Raw genomic sequence first — 21,850 nt, forward strand, 5'->3', positions numbered from 1 at the left:
TAATAATTATAATTATTATAATTATTATTATTGTTACAAATTGCATTGTTTGTTTTCTGAGACAAGTTCAGACAACAGATTGAAAAACAATGCTGTATAACTGAATGCGTGAGCGCGCATGTGTGTCCGCAACTGGTTCCTGCCCACCTCAAGTCACAATTTGACCAATCTTGCCCGGACACCAAATTGAGTTTGACACCCCTGCTCTACACTAAATATCTTCACCAATCTACAAGCTCACAACACGTCGTAACACGATGCGTCGTGAGCTTATAGATCTGCAATTTTTGCCAAGTGTTCACCCAAGAATAGGGACGCTAGGGGCAAAGTGGTTATTCACTTTAACCCTATGTTATACTTAGGGTATTTGAAAATAGCTGATCTACAAGATCACAACGAATTGCGATGTGATGCATTGTGAGCTTATAGATCTGCTTTTTTTAACAATTTTGATAAATCTTGAAGAATTGAGAAAATGTTTGAATAATTTAGACATTTCTTAACTCAAGTCTTCTCTTATGGCGGTCCTTTACACAAAATCTTCTCAGATGGGGGTCCGCGGCCAACATACATTCACATAGAGAAAGAAAAGACATGGAAATAATTAAGTAAAGTAAAAATACCTTGAAACATTAATTGTACAGTAGGAGCAAAAAAGGAAAAAATGTGCCAAAAAGGCAAAAAAATGCTACAGCAACACCCTGAAGAAGGCGTTTGCCGAAACGCGTTGGTGTTTTTTAAACGCCTTCTTCAGGGTGTTGCTACAGCAACACCCTGAAGAAGGCGTTTGCCGAAACGCGTTGGTGTTTTTTAATGTTCTGTTAAGCCCATTGCCCAAATAAAGGCTTTTTATTTCAAATCCACCTGAGTGCCTGGACCTGGATTTTTGTGCCTTTTTGGCACATTTTTTCCTTTTTTGCTCTTTCATATTATTCCCTTTCATGAGCACCGGTGGTTTGAGGGATACCAGTAGCGCTCCTGCCATCTCTCTCTCTCATTAATTGTACAGTACTTGAGTAAATGTACTTAGTTACTTTATACCACTGGGATGTTTGTCAAAGGGGAATTGAAAGATGACAGGTAAAACAATGTACCCACTTTAATGAAGTCTTTGAAACATACTTTAAATTGGTGTAGCTCCTATTGAAGCCATAACTATGCAACAACTGCACTTTCTTTATATATAGTATAATCATTATGGTTTCTCTGATCATTTGCCAGTTGACATTGATGATCAGTGTTGGGCGGTAACTAGTTACTAAGTAACATATTACTGTTATAGTATCACTTTCCTCAGTAACTAATGTAACTTCTAGCAATAGTCAAAACAGTAATAATATTACAATAACTTTTAGTTACTATGTTACAATGAAAGTGATTTGTTTTTGTACGATTATAGACAATATATATTAAGCCCATAATGTATACTCCATAGTAGGTTTCCACATGTGAAAAAAGACAATAATATAATAATAGTAATATAACTTAAAATAAAGTAACTAGTTTCTCTTGATGCCAAATGAAAAGTAATGTAATATTACTTTTTAAAGGAGTAATGAGTAACTAGTAACTTTTTACTCTTCCTGAGTAACTTGCCCAACACTGTTTGCCAGCTGACATTGATGATGACCTGGGCACTAAAGTAGGCTGCAACTTTGTAAAAGGCAGTCACTAAAATATCAAAATGCACTTTACAACAACAATAGACCATTGAAAGGAAAATTATATAAAAAGATGAAATCAACTACAGTAGAAAATGTTACCATGACATATTTAAGGCCAAAACTGAGAACCCTCAAGTTTTGCCTTCTTTTTTTTCTCTCATTGATGCTTGATATGTGTAAAATGTTCTTGGTGTAACATTATTATACATTTAAAAACAAAAATCATAATGTGAGGCACAAAGACAAGGCATTAATGAGTCCAGAGGAGATTTGGAAGCACATCTACCCTGCCGGCTTGCCTTCATCACTGTACTTACTGTAGATTTGTCGGGCAGAAACCTCTTATCTCCATATTTAAACTTTTTTTTTGTTAACTAATGCCCACTTCTTTGTACAAAAGTAGCTAAAATAGCCGCTCACAACACGTCACATCTGCTATTTTCGCTATTCTGGATCTTTTTTTTTTTAAGAGAAAGTGGAAGTGGTTAAGCGTGTCTGCGGGTTTTATAAATATTTAACCAATGAATAGTATTAGCAAGAACTAGTGACTAAATAATAACTACATTGGACCTGTTGGAACACAGGTTCTTTGGACATACAAGGTTTCTACCCGACAGCAAGGATTTACAGTATGATCAAAACAACTCCCCGGCCGTGGCATTTTAGTAGACTTGTTGTCAGTGTCTCATGTGACCGGTGGTGACCTTACTTCCTGCGGGTCTATGGGAGCAGGTCCCAGTGTGGGAAATGTTGGGAGGAGACATTATCTTGTTATTGAGGAAATGAAAACATACTGTAGTACTAGGGCTGGGGAATTCACTGAACACGTATCAAAACCTCTAACCGACTTCATCTTGTAGGTTAATCGAATAATTGAGAAGAAGATGTTTAAAATTCCTTATATATCAATGAATCCACATGAAAAAATTCTAAACTTTTTTTTCTTTTTTATTGACTAAAGTTGATTGGTCCGATTGGCCACTTAAGCCATGCTTTCCCCTTAGCTGTACGATGGTGTCGTGCTAAAATAGCCAATCTATAAGCTCACGTGTCACGATGCGATGCATGATGAGCTTGTAGATCTGCTATTTTCACGATTAAAATAATAGTCTTTCATTCATCATATTCAAAGCAAAAATGTGAAAACAAATGTGATATTGATTTGAGGTCATATGACCCAGGCCTATATTGTAGTATGCTTTCACAGTATACGGGGACATTTTGTGCTTCATGATGAGGGAAGCCATAAAGTAGCTATTACATTTAATCAAATAAGAAATCCCTCCATCTATGAGACTCAAATAATTTTACACTTGTCATAAGATGTAACAATAAATACCTTGAATCATACATTTTGAAATGAAGATGAAGATGACAACCTCTTCCACGTCAATAATACTGTAAAGTCACCACCTGTTTTAAGGAAGTGGAAGTCAGCGAAGAGAGACTGTAAATTATGTGTCAGCTCTCTCGCTTCCCTTTTCAGAGAAACAAAGTATACATAAAGACGTGCGGAAGTGGCTGTAGATAAATGGTTTAGGAATCCTAGCCATTTCATCTGATGAGGAAATAGCAGGTTATCACTCGTGTGAAATTTGGCACAAACACACCTGATAGTGAACTGACAGAGAGCACTGCGTCTGCAAAAAAAAAAAAAAACAGGCGCTAATGTCATTTAGGCAGACGAAACTATAGTAACAGCCTTATCTTAACTCACTGAGTGCCAGGATTGCCAGAATTATTTCAGAATTGATTCTGAAAAGTGACAGAGTTTTTTTTCACAGAAAACAAAAAGTGCTTAGGAAGAGAGATATAGCCTTTTTTAGTTCTAAGTTAAACAAGGAGTGGATGGAGCTGCACATCTTCAGGTAATGATATCTTGGGTTCTGAACATAAAAAAAAAAAAAAAAAAAAAAAAAAAAAAAATCATTTTTTTCAATTTTTTTCAAAAACACATCAAACGCGTTAATGGCACGTTGCGCAATAGCGGTAAAACACGTGAAACACGTTAATGGCACTCAGTGAGTTAACGTGAACGTGAGTATCAAAACAGTTGAGTCTATGTGCAGACAGACAGATAGACCTATCAGGCCTACCAATATGTCTGGTGGTGACATAAGAATTCAATGTAGGGGCTAAAACTGAGTGGAAAACTGTTTGGAGATTTGACAAACAAACTGCATCGCGGAACCAATGCAAAGGCTTTATATTGGGACGGTAACTCAGGAATGTTTTTTTCAAAGCAGCGGGCGTAGGTACTGTACTGTATATTAGTGGCCGTTTTCTCCGATGTTCTTTCTAGCCCCTACACTGAAATTTAGAGGTGCATGTCTTGTGAGAAAGTTCAAGTAGGCCTGCAAGACTTGAAATTAATCTATGTACATAGTAAGTGGCAGACAGCACAACAGGTTGTCTTTTAAACAGATGAGAGCATATAATATTAATAATAGTCTTAATATGAAATGTAGCACAGGGAAGATAGAGCAGATCGTCTCTGTCGGGTGGAAACCTCATACGTCCAAAACTGTTACTTTTCAAGATTAAAATACAATAGTAGCAAAAGTTGCAGATCTACAAGCTCAAAACGTGACGCGGCGCAGCGCGTTTCGAGCTTGTGGATCGGCTACTTTTGATGCGTTTGTGTGACGCTGTAGTATGGTCAAGTACAAAAAAAACACAAAAAGTTAGAATATGGAGATAAAGAGGTTTCTGATCGACAGCAACAATAATAACAACATTAATGGTCTTTAAATTAAATTCAGCACAGGGAAGACAGAGCAGCTGTGACTGCTGCCTTCAACTGACTTGCTATTGATGTCCAATGGTCCCAACCCTTTCTGGATCAGGGCCCACTTCAACATCTCGAAAGAGTCGTGTTCAGGCTTGGATCAATGGAACTAAGTAACTCATTTGTCAAGGTTTTACGAAATACTTTTTTTTAACATTCATTATTTTTTATATTAACGTTATATTAACAATCCAATCTTAATGTTTTGCCATTTATTTGGGGGCCGACTTGCAATATCCTCATGGCCCACCAGCGGGCCCAGACCCGCAGGTTGTGTAATCGCTGCTGTACATCAAAGCATTATGTTTAGTTTTGATTAAAAAAAAGCGAGGCAGGTTTGATGTGGTCTTCTTATCCAGGTACGCTATGTCTCTACAGAGCTAAAAGATCTAAAGCTCTGTGTGTTGCAAGACTACTGCAGTGGAGAGACCAAGGAAGATCATTATTTATATAAGTTCAGGTATAAATAGAAACGGTTGTCCAGTCTTTCCCTGTCTGGAACATAGGGCAGGCTATTTGGGAGCAGGAAGATAAAGTGACGGTTGCCCCCAATCGCTCGCTCGCACGCACACACACGCACGTGCAACTTTTGACCGATATGTTACAAATACTTCCTCTTATCTCGATTTCCCAGCAGATCTCTTTCACTGGACGATAAAACTTGCAGTGAAACTATGCAAGGGAAGCAGCAGGCCCCCGGCAGGAGCATGACATGGCACATTTCATTTATCATTTGACACAGTCTAGTTGTAACACATTCCAAAACGCGGATCAAGTTGTGCAAGGTTGTGTATATTGTACTCAAGTCCCAACAGTCAGCCAAGCATCTGGGCGAAGTGCCTGTTCCTGTGACAAGACCTCATGGTTGCTATTATTAGCACTGCGGAGTTCCTTGCTCAACGCATCAATGTCCATGGTTTAATGCGTGTGTGCTTCAATGCAAACACACACATATTCTCAGTGTGTGTGTGTGTGTGTGTGTGTGTGTGTGTGTGTGTGTGTGTGTGTGTGTGTGTGTGTGTGTGTGTGTGTGAGTGAGTGTACGCACCGCGGCCTCACACCCACCTTGGGTGGTAAACATGTATGAATTCCTTGGCAGAAATCAGCTAACATCGCTACGATATGACAATGTTTTTAGCTGTAAGCTGTAGGCCTACCAGCCAGTCCTTGTCGCACTGTAGTTTACCCAGATCCACTGGGTATCATGGGCCTTTAGCAGATTCTGCTAACTTTGCGCGCGTTGGAAACAAGTAAAAAAAAGAATAATACAACAAACGTGAGTTAAATCCCAAACAAGTGTGTAGGGTCAGGATGGCTGAGTCAAATTAATTAGGCTCTGAGCTGGGTGTGACGGCACCTGTTGTGCATGGAGCGAAATAATTGATGCGGTCACGCATACACTTCAGAAGTGTAAAGCCTACTTTATGCTCCGTCGCACACGGCGGTGTGGCATGACAAAAATAGCAGACCATATGTCAGCTCACAATGCGGTGCATCCGCCGCACGTAGTGAGCTTGTAGGTCTGCTGTTCTCGGCCGTTTTTGCTTGTCAGAGCATAAACGTGGCTTCAGCGTCCCGTTCCACTTCCTTTCTATGGGAGCATGGGGGAGGAGTGTCCGGTTTGCGGCGTTCTGATGCAACGCTTTCCAGACAGATATAAACCAGAAATAAAAGTGAACTCTGAAGGAACTTTGTCTGTTCCCTCCTACTGAGCTCTGCCAAACTGTTCATTCAGAATGAACGGAAAGAAAATAATGTATTTTACTATAATTTAAATGCATAGCATGATCATAATACGAGCCCACGGTTTATAGCTCTTGGGTGATGGCCATCATATCAGGATATAACTTCGTCTTTGATTAATGCGCTCTGAGCAATGTTTTGAACACCTTTTTTTTTTAACGCAGTAGCTTTGCTTTGCGTCTTTAACGATGACTCCTGTTTAGTGCAACATCAATGTGACAATCGGTCATTTTGGTCTCATATAATTCAGTTATCTTCTGTGAGAACCTGACCGGGTGAAGGAACCATAACAATCATGGGTCCGAGTCCGGTTACAAACGATCCAAAGATCATAACCTGACGAAGATGTAATCTGACATCGAAGCGTTGCCGTTGTTTTTCTGTGCTTTGCACCCTGTGGTCCAAATAAAAAGGCTCAAATTGTCCGAGCTGCTCCAGCGCCTTCTTTATCCAGATCCAAAGATCACCTCAGAGAGCTCCGTAACGCTAATCGACAGACCACCACGGTCGGCTCCACAAGGCCTTTCCTAGTCTGTACAGCGTCCCCACCATTGTACTCCAACACGGTCGTTCTCAAAGTGGGGTCCGGGGGACCCCCTAGGGGTCCTTGAGGGAGTTCCAGGGGGTCCCCAAATAAGTTATTGACAGTTGAGAACCAAATGCACCCTTACGGGTCCATTCGCTTCCATTTGTACCCCTCTCAGAGTTATGAGGGTTTGTGGCCCTAATGCATACCAAACTTGGGGTGAAATAAATAAAAACAAGTTTGAGAACCCCTGCTCCAACAGACTGGGTGTCGTTGTTGTTGGGGGGCGGGGGGGGGGGGGGGGGGGGTGGGGGACCCGCTACAAGGCCGGGGCGCTGGGCACCAGCCCGGCCGTCGGGGAGCACAGGCCGGACGGGAACGGCTGCAGCCCCAGCTGCCTGTTGTCCTGCAGCTTGCGGACGACGACGCGGCAGAAGTCCTCGCTGTGGCGGTCGCACGTGTCCAGCAGCTGGCGGACCTTGGAGGTGCGCGTGGGCCGGCCCTGCACCAGCTCGTAGTCCTCCACCATCAGGAGCTGGCGCGCCAGCAGGCCGTCCAGGCTCTGGTTGAGGCACGCCTCCGTCATCTGCAGGACGATCTCCTCGCGCCGCTCGCCGATCCAGCGGGCGATGGGGCCCTGCGAGGGCGGGGAGTGGCTCGGCGGGGGGAAGACGTCCGCTGTAATTCGAGAAATTCAATTCAATTCAATTCAATCTTCATTTCAGACCCAGGTGATCCATATCACAATTAAAAACGCAACACAATAAAATAACAGAAAGGAAAATAGAAGAAAGACGAGCAAAGAGGAGACAAGAGAGGTTCCAGTTTGAGTCGTAAAAACGCAACAGATGTGACACTAAATGAACCTCCAGTGAGGGACTGGTGTGTCCTGTTGGATTCATTCAACATACTGTATGCATCATACCCAATGTTGCTGGCCGCCGCTGAATCTAATTAATATCAAATTATCACTTATCTTCTATAAACTCCAATTTAATTTTCTTTTATAACCAAATGGCTTTCATCTGAAAAGCCATTTGATACAGAGACAGCTATGAAACCACACCGCAGTGGAAAACATTTACTGAACTGACTGTTGACATTTGAAGATGACTGCATGCAAACGTAGACTAATCAAATATCACGGGAACAAAGAATGTTTGCGTCTTACGCTTGGTTGAGGATGAAAGAGGTGGAAATGACGATAAAGCAGGCGTAGATTTCATTCACAACATGTAAGTAGGCCAATTGATTTAGCGATCATCTGTTCTGGCAACTGAATTAGTAAACCATTTCATTGTCTGAACTTTTGGCTGTGTAGACGAACACAGAACATTATCTAAGATTAGATCATGACTGATTGAAATGATCAATTAAGTCCATTTTTGTCTCTCTTGTCTCTCGCTTACTCACTGCTCTCCTGTTGGAGATGGACATGTTTGCGGCCAATTTGCGGGCATGAACGCGTAATTGATTTGAACTACTTTTGCACACCGCATTTAAAATAAGTAACTTATATGAATTTTATAAGCATTTAAATGGTATATACTCTAATATTGTTTTCTGATGAGATTTGGCCATATAGATCGAAATGTGCTCAGTTTTGGCAATTTTCTGAGTGTTTGACTATTCGAAGAAACGTTTACATTACAATAACGTTTTGTAGACATCGTGAAATTAGCAGCTGCTCACATCCCTAGTCGTGATGCAACCCACTGTGAGCTTGTAGATCTGACAGATTACAATTTCTTTTTAACAATTTTAAGCGTTTCGCATAGAATGCCATACCCAAAATAGGGATAGATTATTAATCGATTCTTTAATTAAGTTAGCGGTTATTTTTTATAAATCGATGAAATCAATTAGTTTTATTAACTGTTTGCGCCCCTAGTTACCTGGTTTTGGTGGCTGTGGTGGTGGTGGTGGTGGTGGTGGCTGTGGTTTCACAGAGGGCTCAGACCGAGGTTTGAGGGTCAGCTCTTCCAGAGCGGTCTGACACTCAGTAATGGGCAGGCATGGGTTTGTAGGGATGTTTAATTCTTTAAAATTGATAGAAGCAGCAGCCTGGGAGAAGTCGTTCAGATTGTTGTTGGTTGGGCTCTGGGCCCGCAGCGGCTGAGGAGGCTCCAGCGAGTGAGGCATGAATGATGACACTCCTGGATGAGAGAAAGGGAGAATGGTAAGGACAGGGAGAGATATTGTAGTCAGATTTAAAATATCGTTGCTGTCGAGCAGAAACCTGAAATCTCCATATTCTCACTACTTGATGATACTACAGCGTCAAACAAAAGCATCAAGTAGCAGACGTGTTTTGAGCTTGTAGATCTGCTACTTTTGAATTTAAATCCTGAAAGGTTACAGTTTTCAACATATGAGGTATTTTATTAGCCTGATTATCAGACTGAAGCTGCGTGGAGCTTCAGTCTGAAATTGGCTCCAGTGTCGGGGATTACAAGGGGGAGGGGATTAGAAATTCCCTAAACCAATCCTAAGGGATCCCCACGCCCACCTCCGCCTCTCATTGGACAACACATTTTGTACCGGAGAAGTCTAACGGTGCGTTTTAACAGCGGGCAACTCTCGGGCGACATCGTCCAAAATATAAAGAAAGTCTATGAGAGCCGGCAACTACTGGCGAGCGGGCGAAGTGGGCGGGGGGGCGATGAAAGATGGATTTTCTTTATCTTTTTGGACGATGTCGCCCGGCATCGCCCGAGAGTCGCCCGCTGTTAAAACGTACCGTTAGGTTCACATTTACAACTCCAGACCAAGAGGCAGTCCACTCAGAGAGTGGGCGGGGTCTATGGTATGGAACTAGGCTAGTATTTTATAACTGCTGATTCTCAACCTTTTTAATTTCAAGGACCGCACAGGTCGATATGTATGATTAGGCTACGGACCACCAGTGTTGATTTATCTCAGAGAGTGTACAAGAAGGTGTGATGTGTGATGTAATTACCTGTACCCGGTGGGGTGTTGGAGTTGGTGAGGAAGCCAGGCTGGGATATCTCTGTCTCCTGGGAGGAACAAGACCCCGAGCCTGAGGTAGAGCTCTGCTGAGGCAGACACACACACAGTAATAAATATATAACAGTATGAATTATGATGTTTCTTACAGATTCAAGAGGGCCGCTCTAAGATAACATTTAACCCATTTAGACCGGAAAAGAATCAGTGTCATTTTTAGATTTCTTTGCTTATTCAAAAATAGCAGATCAACACGAGCTTGTAGATCTGCTATTTCTGAAAAATCGTGAAAATGTGTGCAAATCTTTGAATATATATATATTTTTAAGGCAAACATTTGTACCTCAAATCTTTGCTTCTGGGGGTTCTACAAATGTCTTCTAAATCCTGTTTCTATATCAGTGGCTCTCAAATGTTTTCATGTCAAGGACCCCCAAAATGTATTTGCCCCCCCCCCCAACAACTTCAGTCACAAAGCATAAATCTAGAAATGACTGACGTTTTGTTTACTCGTTGTCACTTAACATCAGATCCAACCTCTTCTAGTTTAAAAACTTCGCTCCATTTAACCACTTAAGCCCTATTTCTAAAATAGCCAATCGACAAGCTCACAAAGGCGTCGCAAAGTGACATGTTGAGAGCTTGTAGATCATCTTTTTTTTCCGCTTATGACATGCCCAAAATATGGATGCCAGTTTGAAAGCGGTTAAAAAAGACAAAGTACTAGAAAGGTGCATTTAAGGTGGTGAGTGAAAGTATGTCAAGTCAGTGTTTTGCCTACGTAGAAGGGTGAAGGTTCAGTGTTGACGGGTTTGTCCTCCCTCTTCTTCCCACACGTGGCCGTGCAACAGCCTGCACCCCTCATCAGCTGTGGGGACACAGACACACACACACACACTTATTGTACTGTACATATTGTACTGTTTTGCTGCTGTTTTTTGTTAAATATGTTGGTATGTAAAGCGCTTACTGAGTTTTCTCTGTGAGAAGTGCTATATAAATAAAATGTACTTACACACACACAGTGAAAACTGATGCAAAGCAAATCTACAGGTAGACAGTTAAATTCACCCGGCTAATACAACTATCAGAATCACATAATTGGCAGAGTACACACACTCACACACACACAAATCTCTGCCCAATGTACAGTGTATGATTTGCTCAGATAAGAGCAATGAGATTGTACTCATTGAGTACAAAGGGTACGCAATAAATCCATGAATCCAGTTACACATGAAATTGATCACAATGCGCACACGCACACACACACACACACACACACACACACACACACACACACACACACACACACACACACACACACACACACACACACACACACACACACACACACACACACACACACAAAACAAGGAAGGATGTGTCCATTGGGTCAATAGTGTTGAAATTTCAAATATGTCCAGTCATCTATTTGTCACAAGTTGAACTGCTTATCATTTCTCTCCTGGTTTACGGGTGAAGAAATCATCTCACACCAGCATGAGCAATAACTACTGTATGTAAGTAAGTGTTGTGCAACAGGTAGAGGTAAAGGTAAAGGTAAAGATCGTTGGGAACAGGACTCGAACTCGCGATGCACTGTCAGGCTACATAGGAGCCTAGGTGCCCGGACCCCAAGGCCAACAGTCCGGGCCCGAGGCCAAACATTTCTATGCACCTGAATAACGCAGCAAAAACACATTCACAGCCACTCATCGTAGGTCAATTTCGGAGTAGGTTTGCAAGAGGCCATAGAGAAGTGTGTTCATTAAAAATTAATAACATAATTTTTGCTGTTCTAGCTGTTCTATTACCTTTACTTTACACACTTACGGTAGTTATTATATATGCATTACTGATGAATATTTATCAAAAATGTCATTGTCTAAGTATCTTTTTCATATTCCATCCTGATTGGCTAAGATTGGCTTCCAAAGTTTGCAGGAGAGCTCCGTTTTTAACAAAATGCCTCAAATCATGAACGCAGCATCTGATTTCCGTGAAAAAAAAAAGATATACCTATAACGGGCCAATTCGTGTTTTTACATATAACTGCACCGATCTGTGTAAAACTTTGTATGCGCACTCCCTAGAGGCCAAGGAAAAACCTTAGCCCAGCATTTTTCACATCTGCCTTTTATAGCACCACCAGGAGGTGGTTTTTATATTACTCCTTTAGATTTTATCCAAATACACATGATCTCTATAGTCATGTGATCAAGGCGGATCTGTTTGATTTTTCATATTCCGTTCTGATTGGCTAAGATCGACATCTAAACTTTGCAGGAGTGGCCCATTTTTAACAAAATGCCGCAAATCATGAACGCAGTGTCCGATTGCGGTGCAACTTTGCACACACATTTGCACTGCGTTGAGGAACAAATGCCACCCTTAAACATTGCCCTATTATAGCGTCACCAGGAGGCCAAAGTTGTATTACTCCTACAAATTCGGTCCAAACATCACGCAAATCGGTACACATTATCTCTATAGTCAAGTGATCAAGACGGATCCGTCCAATTTTTCATATTACATCCTGATTGGTGAATTCCAAACATTGCTGGCCCACAATAACCTACAGTACCTGACCTGGCGGAGACCTGTGCTCTGAGGAGCACTTTTTCTAGTCGATACTGAGGTACTTGGTCAAAGATATTCTGATATTACATTTTGTCCGTGATGCCCAGCCCTATTCTGCCCCCTGACTGACCTTTGACTTCTTGACCTCCAGCACCGCCTCCAAGAAGTCGATCTCATCAAATCGTCTCAGCATGGGCTCCAGTTCAATCAAACACTCTGGATAAGAGACAGAAAATACACCACACTGTGAAGCTCTGTGGAGGACAGTACACATCATCCAACTGACATGACAAGCAAGGTTGTCCTCAATGTAAAAGGACATTGAGCAAAGTATTTTAACTACAATATGACGATTATTTCAAACTTTTACCTCGATTACGATTTATTAATAATGATATATTTTTTCAGTGAAAATAACAGATCTACAAGCACACTTTGATTTTCTTTGGTAAAATAGCTCTATATTCTGATTATATACTCATTGCTATAGAGTGTATGTTCAGTAACAGGAGTCTCTATGTCTCTCCAGCTCTTCACAGAAAATGCTGTATCGTTGATACGTAAGAAATCAAACGATTATCCTCCCAAAAAACTGCTTCTCAATTATTCAATTAACCTACATGAGCAAGACTAAGTCGGTTATAGACCAATTAGTTCATTGCAAAGTCCTAATCTTAACTTTATAAAGGAGGGAGACTAACGTGTCTGTGAAAATGAATGCAACACATTAAAATGTGTTACATTTCAGTTCTAGTACAGAAGGCAGCATGGCTAAATGTTTCACTTCCTCCAGCAACATTGCTCAGTCATGGTCACATTCAGGCCTATGCAAAGACCATTTGCTGAAGTGGCATGTCATCAAACTCTATTGCCACACGTCACCTTGGCGGGTAATATATCTAGTTCTCCAATATGATAGACATACTTTAACCACTTAGGACCCATTTAAACATAAACAACAAAAGCTCACAACAAAAATGTTTAAATATTTACTACTATATAAATATCATCTAAAGTAGGGACACCTGGGTGATTGTGGTGAATAAATTAAATAAAAAATGCAATATTGATATCATTTTCATTGTCTGTCTTTCAATTATGTAAGGGAACATAATTCAACAAACTTATCTCCTCTCACTATGGAGCTTCCCCTTTAACTCGTTAATCATAAATCAGATTTCAGTAAATAAAGACATAGAACACACCCTGAGCCGTGCGAGTTTAGAGAACATTTGATAGTACTGAGATGTAAGAATGTCTGTGTTTGTATCCATATACATTGTGCTAACACTTTTAAGTCATAAGGCCCAGATGTGGTGAAGCTCACTGGTTCTCAAAGTGGGGTCCGGGGACCCCCAGGGGTCTTTGAAGGGGTTCCCCAAGGGGACCACAGCTAAATTAGTTAATTTAGCATCAAAATAACACCTCCCAAAACAAACCGATTCGACAACTACTCGGCCTTAAGCCCATGACCCACCTAATTCCAACACACTTTGCTAGTCTGGGACGGCTCAGAGTAGAAGACAGGGTTAAGCAAATCAAAATGGGATTGGTATTTAAGATAGTCAAAGGGGCAGTGCCCTCAATACCCTCATATCTGACTAACTACTTCTCCAAAGTCAGTTACACCCACAGACACAATACTAGAGGGAGCGACAACGATCTGGTACCACCCAAATATAGAACAAACAATGCTCATTCTACTACTCTGCCACCAAAATGTGGAATGCCCTGACACCATCTATTAAAAGATGTAACTCACTGGTTTCTTTCAAAACTGGCCTGAAAAATCTATCAGGAGACAAGGGGAGGTAAATGCAATTTCCCACAGAAAGGAGGTATCATTCCCTGCCGCCGTTTTCCCTCTTTCTCCCTTGTACATACAGTAAAGTATTGTAGTTTTGTATTTGTTGATGACATGTATTATTGTCTTATTTGTATGCTATGTTGATGAATTGAATACATACTGTAGGACCACAATGGAAACTTTTTTGTGTTATCTTTTTAACCTTAATGTCTGACTGTACCACGTGCTGTTTACATTTTTGACTAATAAAGCATTCAATCAATCAAAAACCACTCTAACACTATTTTCGGAAATGTTTTGAAAGATCTTGAAAAATTGTGAAAATGTTGGAATCATTTAGAAACAACACAAATCTTCTCTTATGGAGGTCCCTGGCACCAAATCTTTTCAGATGGGGGTCCGCGGACAAATTTAGGAGTTTAGGGCTCCGTGACCACTCGAGGTGTAGCTTACTGAGGAAGGAGGGGCGGTCGTCTGGGTTGGCGGTCCAGGCGGAGGTCATGAGGCTGACGAGGGTCTCTCGGCCGGGGATGTCGGGGGGCAGGCTCTCTGTGCCTGTGTCTGGACGCAGGCCACGCAGCACGCTGAACATGATCTGCATGGGGTTGGTCGCCTCTGCACACACACACACACACACACACACACACACACACACACACACACACGCACACACACACACACACACACACACACACACACACACACACACACACACACACACGCACACGCACAAAACATTACTTTGCTAAGTGGACGGGGGAAATAAAATTAACAAAAAAGGGACAAGAGAATGACAAAGTTGATCTTTAAAATAGCCTAGATAAAGATTAGCCCATGGCATAATTATAGGTGGTCTACAAGCTCACAATAGCTTGCACTTGTAGAACTAGCAGATTGGCTATTTTTGGTGTGCGACACCAGCACGCAGCTAAGTAGAAATCTGGCTTTTAGATCATTAATGTTATGTCAAATACTAATTAAACATTAAAAATAAAATAGAAAAGACTGTGTTATGCCTTCTTATAAACTAAATAGGGGTGGGTGGTCCTTGAGGATTGTTCGAAATAAGCTAGGCCAGAGCTAAAAACTATTTGAGAACCTCTGGATTAGCCTACACATTTCTATTAAATGCTTTCAACCTGGTGTCCGTATTTTGGGCATGTCATTATAGGCAAAGATTACAAAAAAAAGAAAATGTTTAAAGAACTGCAAGTTCACAACAAGCTTGTAGATCAGCAACTTCCACTATGTTTGCACGAATGCGGTATAAATACCTTCATATGGAATCCGCCTGGACAGCACCTCCCACATAATGATGGCATAGCTGCAGGAGATAAGTCAGTTAGAGAAAGAAGTCATATCATTCCTGTTAAATGGAACCCCACTTGACTGATAGAGGAATTCATGAGAAGCACTTCGTTAGCCTTTTCTCAGGTATGTCGTGGACATGATACGATTAGTCAGGCATTCCTTCAAACCAGCTTGCCGAGAACGTCAAGATACCTGGGGAAGAACTTCGTAACAACTATCATTTTTAGCCCTCCTTCTCTCCAAGAGGAGTGAAATCAGCACCTCTCTGGCTGGCTGTGAGGTGCACTACATAAATCTAGTGCTGTCCTGGTCTGGATGGGGGCAGGACAGCACAGGCTGAATTCATTCCTGGGCCCAATGTTCCAGTTTGGTACGTTTAGAATCTACCAAGAGCTGCCACACTGCCTGCTTTCGGATTATACCTAACCTGCAGTGTTGATGGGTCATCCTGACCTGCACAGATGAAATACATATCCCTGATATCATCTGTAATCATGTACTGGTATAAACAAGTCAGCACTTTTTGATAAGAGTTCACACTGAAGAGATCATCTGCAACTTTGACTTTGTGCTGTTGACATCTCTGTTTAAAAGGCGATCTAAGTTAAATAAAATATCATGATATTTTTACAAAAAGCCTCGACATCGATATTGTGACAATAATATCGTATTGTGATATTATGAATTACATTTTACATTTCTCAAACATTTTCCAAAAAGCTAAAATTGCCGATCCACAAGCTCACAATGTGACGCGTTGTGAGCTTGTGGATCCGCTATTTAACCCCTTCAATTCGGGACAGCAAATGTGTCATTTCATTTTAGATGTTGCTATATACTGTACAACATAAGTTTTTCCAAAAAACTGTTAGGATTTAGAAGGCGTTTTTAGAATCAGCCTCAGGTCTTAAAGGGTTAATAGCCGAGCTTGTAGATCAGCTACTTTAGTTGTTTTTGAACATTTTGGACAACTTTTCAATGTTCAAAGTATCAAATAAGGCTTAAGTGATTAAAACCAGGGGAAGAAAAAACTTTTGCCACATCACAATATTCAAAATCCCAAGCTATATCTAGTCTGATATAACAATATCGATTATCTTCTTCTTCTTACGGCTAATTCACATCAGGGCTGCCATAGTCTATTAGTGGATCATCTGTTTCCACCTGGTTCTGTTTTCTGCATCCTGTGACCTGCGTGTCTTCTCTCACCGCATCCATAAACCTCCTCTTTGGCCTTCCTCTTCTCTTACCTGGCAATTCCATCTTCAGCATCCTTCTCCCAATGCACTCCTCATCGATATAATATCGACATATTGCCCAGCCCTACAGTAGGAGCATGTACTGTAAATACTGTACGCTCACAGCTCTCTACTTTGGTGGAGGTTCCTGTGAGTGGGCTGCGGGGTCTCACCTGTACATGTCGTGTTTGACGTCGGCCCGTCGGCAGTTGGAGGGGTCGTACTGCTCAGGGGGCATGTAGATCACTGTGCCCCCCATCTCCGGGGGTTTGGATCCAGAGCCTCTACTGATGGACAGCTGCCGCCACTTTGAAAGGCCAAAGTCTGCGATCTGCGCACAACATTTTGGCCCAGTGTTAGAGCAGTGGTTCCTAACCCTTTTTGGATCAAAATCACTTTCCAGTGATCGCGGCCCACCCATTATGACCACTTAACAAGTGGTCAGATGGGTGGGCCACATGTATATTCAGAGAGAAAAGTGACTAATCCAGTGAGCAGAAATAGCTCTTTTTTTTTTACATTTTCATAAATGCTCATTCATACACTAAGCCACTACCATCATCTTTTCTGAGGGTCACAGGGAGTCTAATTGGACTCTTGATAACTCAATAACTTATGCATGCAAATGGATTCAGATTATATATATATAGTTATAATTAATGCAAACATCTCTCACTCACACATTTAAAGGAGCACTTGACCCATTTTCAACCTTACCGTACTGCATATTGGTTCTCACTGATGCTCATTACATGATGGCACCATTTCTGTCTACTCACTCTGTGTCTCAGAGGGCTAGGCACAGTTCTGAAACCTGCCTACCAGTGACATCATCAGCAGGCAGGTTTGGTCATTTCTATTTCAGAATGCTAGCTGTCCATTAAGAGACGGGCTGTAGTTTGTATTAGCTTGGAATCCCCATCAATGATGTCATTGGTAGGCAGGTTTCTGAACTGTCCACAGCCCTCCTCTGAGACACAGAATGAGTAAACATCAATGGTGGCATCTTAGAATGAGCATTAGTGAGGACCACATGAAGATACAGGTTGAAATGGGTGAAGTGCTCCTTTACCATAGCAGTACTGTTCAACATGCTCATTATTAAAATTCATACTGGATAAATTCACAGAAACTCTCACACACACACACACACACACACACACACACACACACACACACACACACACACACACACACACACACACACACACACACACACACACACACACACACACACACACACACCTTGACATGATATTCCCCATCCATTAGTATGTTTTGCGTCTTGAGGTCGTGATGCAGTAGGGGCGGGGTCATGTTGTGGAGGAAGTTGACCCCCAGGGCGATCTCGTAGAGAACCCTCGACCTCAAAGGCCAGGCCAGCACAGGGTACAAACTCCTCTATACACACACACACACAGAAGAAGAAGAAACCAGGTAAAAAAAAACATACAGGAGGAAAGACTCCATACTGTACTTGTGTTCAGGGAGTGAAGGAAATGGGTCTCAAACGCATTAAAGTCAAGGACCCCCAAATTAAAATGCATTTGACCGCGGACCCCTTTTGAAAATAATTTGTGGCAGGGAAAACCACAAAGGGATTCGTGTTGTTAAAATATTTCAAAAAATATTCGAATGATTTAAAATACTTTCAAGTTGTGCTTTTGAAAATAGCAGATCTACAAGTTCACATTGAGTTTGTAGATGTATAGGATTTAAGTGGTCAACAGATTTTGAGATTTTGATGCCAACTAATTTTGTGGGGACCCCATGGTGAGACCGTATTAATGAACAATAAAGAAATGTTAATTCACTTTACGGCAATGAGAATGTATTGCTTATTTTACTGCACAAAATATGTGCTGGGCCACACGACATGAAAATGTTTGAGACTGCAGAGTCCATGGGAATCCGGTCAACCAAGTGTAGGGTTTAAGTGTAATGGCTGTTGTTGTTGTTGTTTTGTTTTTTTAGCCTAACCATCCAGTGCAGAGTACTCGGAGGCCTCTATGATGTCATGGTTAACAGTCTTTACGTTGTGGTTAACAGAGATTGATCTATGTTGTAAAGTTGCATTCTCCAAATACCCGCCTGTGAGTTTGCAAACAGAAGTGAAAGTGGAAGGATATACACAGTCTACTCTGTTGAAACCAAGCAACAAGATGGATACACTGACTCTACTGGGAAATTACCTCTTGTCATTATGTGTCACTTTCTCCTCTGTCTCTCTCCATTTATTCACTTTCACTCTGCCATACTGTACTGTAGGACCTATACTAGGCCACCTCCTGTTTTTGCTCTACACTAAATAATAAATATCTTCAAACATTAGCCCCAGAATAGGGACACTAGGGTTCAAATTGGTTAACGCCAGGGCTGTAAATTACTTTTTAAATACTTCAATTAGTAAAAAAAAGTAAAAAAGGAACAGTTTGAGACTCCAGTTCACTGACATACAGCACTGAAGAGCACCCAGAGCATACTGTTGTAAAGTACAGTAGGTACAGTAGGTACAAACCTCATGGAGCAGCACATCCAGGGAGCCGTTGCTCATGAACTCGGTGATGATGCAGAAGAACTCTGGCTCATTACACACGCCAAAGATCTGGATGATGTAGTTGAACCTGGCCTTGTGGAGAACCTCTGCCTCCTTCAGCAGACAGTTCCTCTCCCTGAAACACCATCACATCATGCCTTTGAGCAAGCAAGCACTGCTGGAAGATGTACTCACACTGCTCAGATCGTTTTACTTAAGTAAGAGTAGAAATGCCACAGTAAAATAAATACATTGGCCATTAAGTTACAAGTGAAAGTCGTGCATTCAAAATTTGACTTTGCTAAAAGCGCATATTGTATTAGGATCAAAAGATACTTAAATCTCTGAAAGCAAAAGTACTCATTATGCGGAATGGCCCATTTCAGAATATCAAATATTACTCTACTGTACTATAATTATTGATACATAAATGTGTAGCTAATATTGCAGCTGGTAAAGGAGGGATGGGTGGCACCATTTGTGCATAAGGTTATGGGGGGGTCTTTGTTGTGAGCTTGTAGATCGGTTATTTTCACATTTTTGCCACTTTCTTTTGGCCAATATTTGACCAGTTTTTGCATTGATTACTTTTGATGTCACTTCACTGTCATCTGGGGAGTGGGACCCCCACCCCCCAAAAAAAATCATGTAAAGACCCCCCTGGCCCTGGGGGTCCCGATCCACAGGTTGATAGGTTGAGGATAAGTGATAGGATAAGTGTCATCACCAGGCAGCCGCACAAATTAATGTCAGCTCCAGTTTGAAGCAGTAACGTAACGTTACATACATACACGGCCATCAAGCTTCATTTCAGGATCAAACATCGCATGTATAGGTTAAAGAAGTGCAATCACAAACGTATTTAATAGATCACCTTTCACCGACGGGAGAGTCTAGCTTCAGGCATTTGATGGCCACGGTGGTCCTCCAGTCGGAGTGCTGAGCCTTGAACACGGTGCCGAAGCCCCCTTTGCTCAGGTAGTGCAGGTCGGTCAGCTTCTGGTAGGGGATGACGGGCAGGGTGCTGGTCAGACTGCCGATGTTCACACAGCCCGTGTTACCCGTGCTGGGAGGCTCCATACCCGGGGCTGCTGAGCCTGATCGGTCCGGTGATTAACTCTGGAAGCTGGGAGAAGGATTATTATCATGTATTGTGTGAATCATCCACTGGACTGAACCTGAATGAAGTCACGGAGGAGAACGTAGTACAGATCCACTATTATAGCCCCATTCACAAAATTAATGTTCCATTCAGACCCAGCTACTCGCTGCTAGGAAGCTATTATGCGTCCGACTGTCAAAGACGGGTTTAAATAATAATAATGTCACGATTTAATCAGCTAATAGATAAGTAAAGGCGTCATATGGCCGCTATAACGCATTATGTGCGTGTGCGGCTGCTTCATATGGAAGTAGAAGTACTGCGGTGTCTGTTGTCATTTATTATGGCAGGTGTGCGTTGTGTGTGTTGGCTGCCACTAGTGACGTCACGCCCCCTTCTTCCGGGGTGGGCGGGGCGGAGTTATATTATACCTCACAACATCCCATGGCCTGGAGGGATGTAGTGCTGTGATTGGCTATATGACGCTCTCTGATGGACCAATCAAACCGTCGCTTATCAACCTCAGGCCTGGGGACCACCAAGGGTTCAAATGGACCCCGATATGGGTCTGTAACTCTAGAGGAAACAAAAGAACACTGTCTTGCACACAGTCAGACTCTCTCAGATTAGGGTTTCAGAGATCAAAATAAAAATAAGTTATCAAACGGGCCCACCCTAAGGGCCATAGGGTCCGTCACCTTATGTATATCAAACTGGGGGTCCTTGAAAGTAAAAAGGCTGAGATGTGCCACTGCCACCAGGTCAACTGCCAGTGGCGTACCCACCATAGAGGCAGGGCAGGCGGCCGCCTGCCCAACTAAAATCTAGCCTCCCCTAGAAAATAAAGTAAAAGACTGAAAAACAGGCAGTGAAAAAAATCCAAAGAGAATAGTGGCCGTCGGACCTCGTCCATTCACGCGGGCAGGCAGCTAATCACTACCGTATCCAAACAGCAGAGCGACGTTGCCTATACTATAGTGATGCAAATGTTTGCCTTTATCTTCATGGTGTGCCAGGAGTGCCAGGTGTGGGGGTCTCTGGGCCATCACCTGTACTCACCAGGCATAAAAGGGGCTCTGAGTATGAGAGCAGCTTGAACCATTAAACTACAACATGAAGAGACCTGAATAATTGATTGATTGATTATACTTGCATATTGTTTTTATTAACGTGTTTCAGTTTTGTAGTCAGTTAACTTGTTTCCCCCAAGATTTTTTCGGAGGGGGGGGGGGGGGGGGGGGGGGGGGGTAGGTAGAGAAAAAAATCTCGCCTGCCCTAAATGTAATTTCTGGGAACGCCACTGTCAACTGCATAATGGAAGTTGAAAATAAAAGCTGAATATGACAGAACTGAACAATTGACAAATGGTCTGAGTCTGACAAATCATTTGTCATCATCCTGGTGACAGGACATTGTCACAAATGTCCTGTCAGTGTCACCATAATGAAGGATGATTACACATCATTCAAATATTGTCCAGAGGATGTAGTTGTAATACACATATTATAGCCTATACTGGACTGCAAGTAGGCTACAATGACAAAGAAAGGGAGCCTACTGTTTTGTCACTGAGAGCTTTGAAGAG

General features: G+C 42.0%; 1 protein-coding gene across 2 annotated transcripts; it reads right to left on the reverse strand.

The window, feature by feature from the left end:
• Nucleotides 1-1,100: 1,100 nt before the first annotated feature.
• Nucleotides 1,101-20,625, reverse strand: ripk2 (receptor-interacting serine-threonine kinase 2). 2 transcript variants are annotated; one of them, XM_084057824.1, is made up of 11 exons: nucleotides 20,038-20,625; nucleotides 19,146-19,299; nucleotides 17,873-18,028; nucleotides 16,801-16,958; nucleotides 15,353-15,402; nucleotides 14,532-14,693; nucleotides 12,402-12,487; nucleotides 10,470-10,556; nucleotides 9,681-9,774; nucleotides 8,617-8,877; nucleotides 1,101-7,399 (listed from the first exon to the last, which is right to left on the reverse strand). In XM_084057824.1, the coding sequence occupies exons 1-11, from the start codon at nucleotides 20,241-20,243 to the stop codon at nucleotides 7,041-7,043; spliced, it is 1,773 nt and encodes a 590-aa protein (XP_083913950.1). In that variant the 5' UTR covers nucleotides 20,244-20,625; the 3' UTR covers nucleotides 1,101-7,040. The 2 variants fall into 2 exon arrangements, with proteins under 2 accessions (XP_083913950.1, XP_083913949.1); XM_084057823.1 differs by having other exon boundaries at nucleotides 9,681-9,777.
• Between the last annotated feature and the right edge of the window lie 1,225 nt (nucleotides 20,626-21,850).

Source organism: Gymnoscopelus microlampas, assembly GCF_963454915.1.
Source record: "Gymnoscopelus microlampas genome assembly, chromosome: 5".
Taxonomy (NCBI): domain Eukaryota; kingdom Metazoa; phylum Chordata; class Actinopteri; order Myctophiformes; family Myctophidae; genus Gymnoscopelus; species Gymnoscopelus microlampas.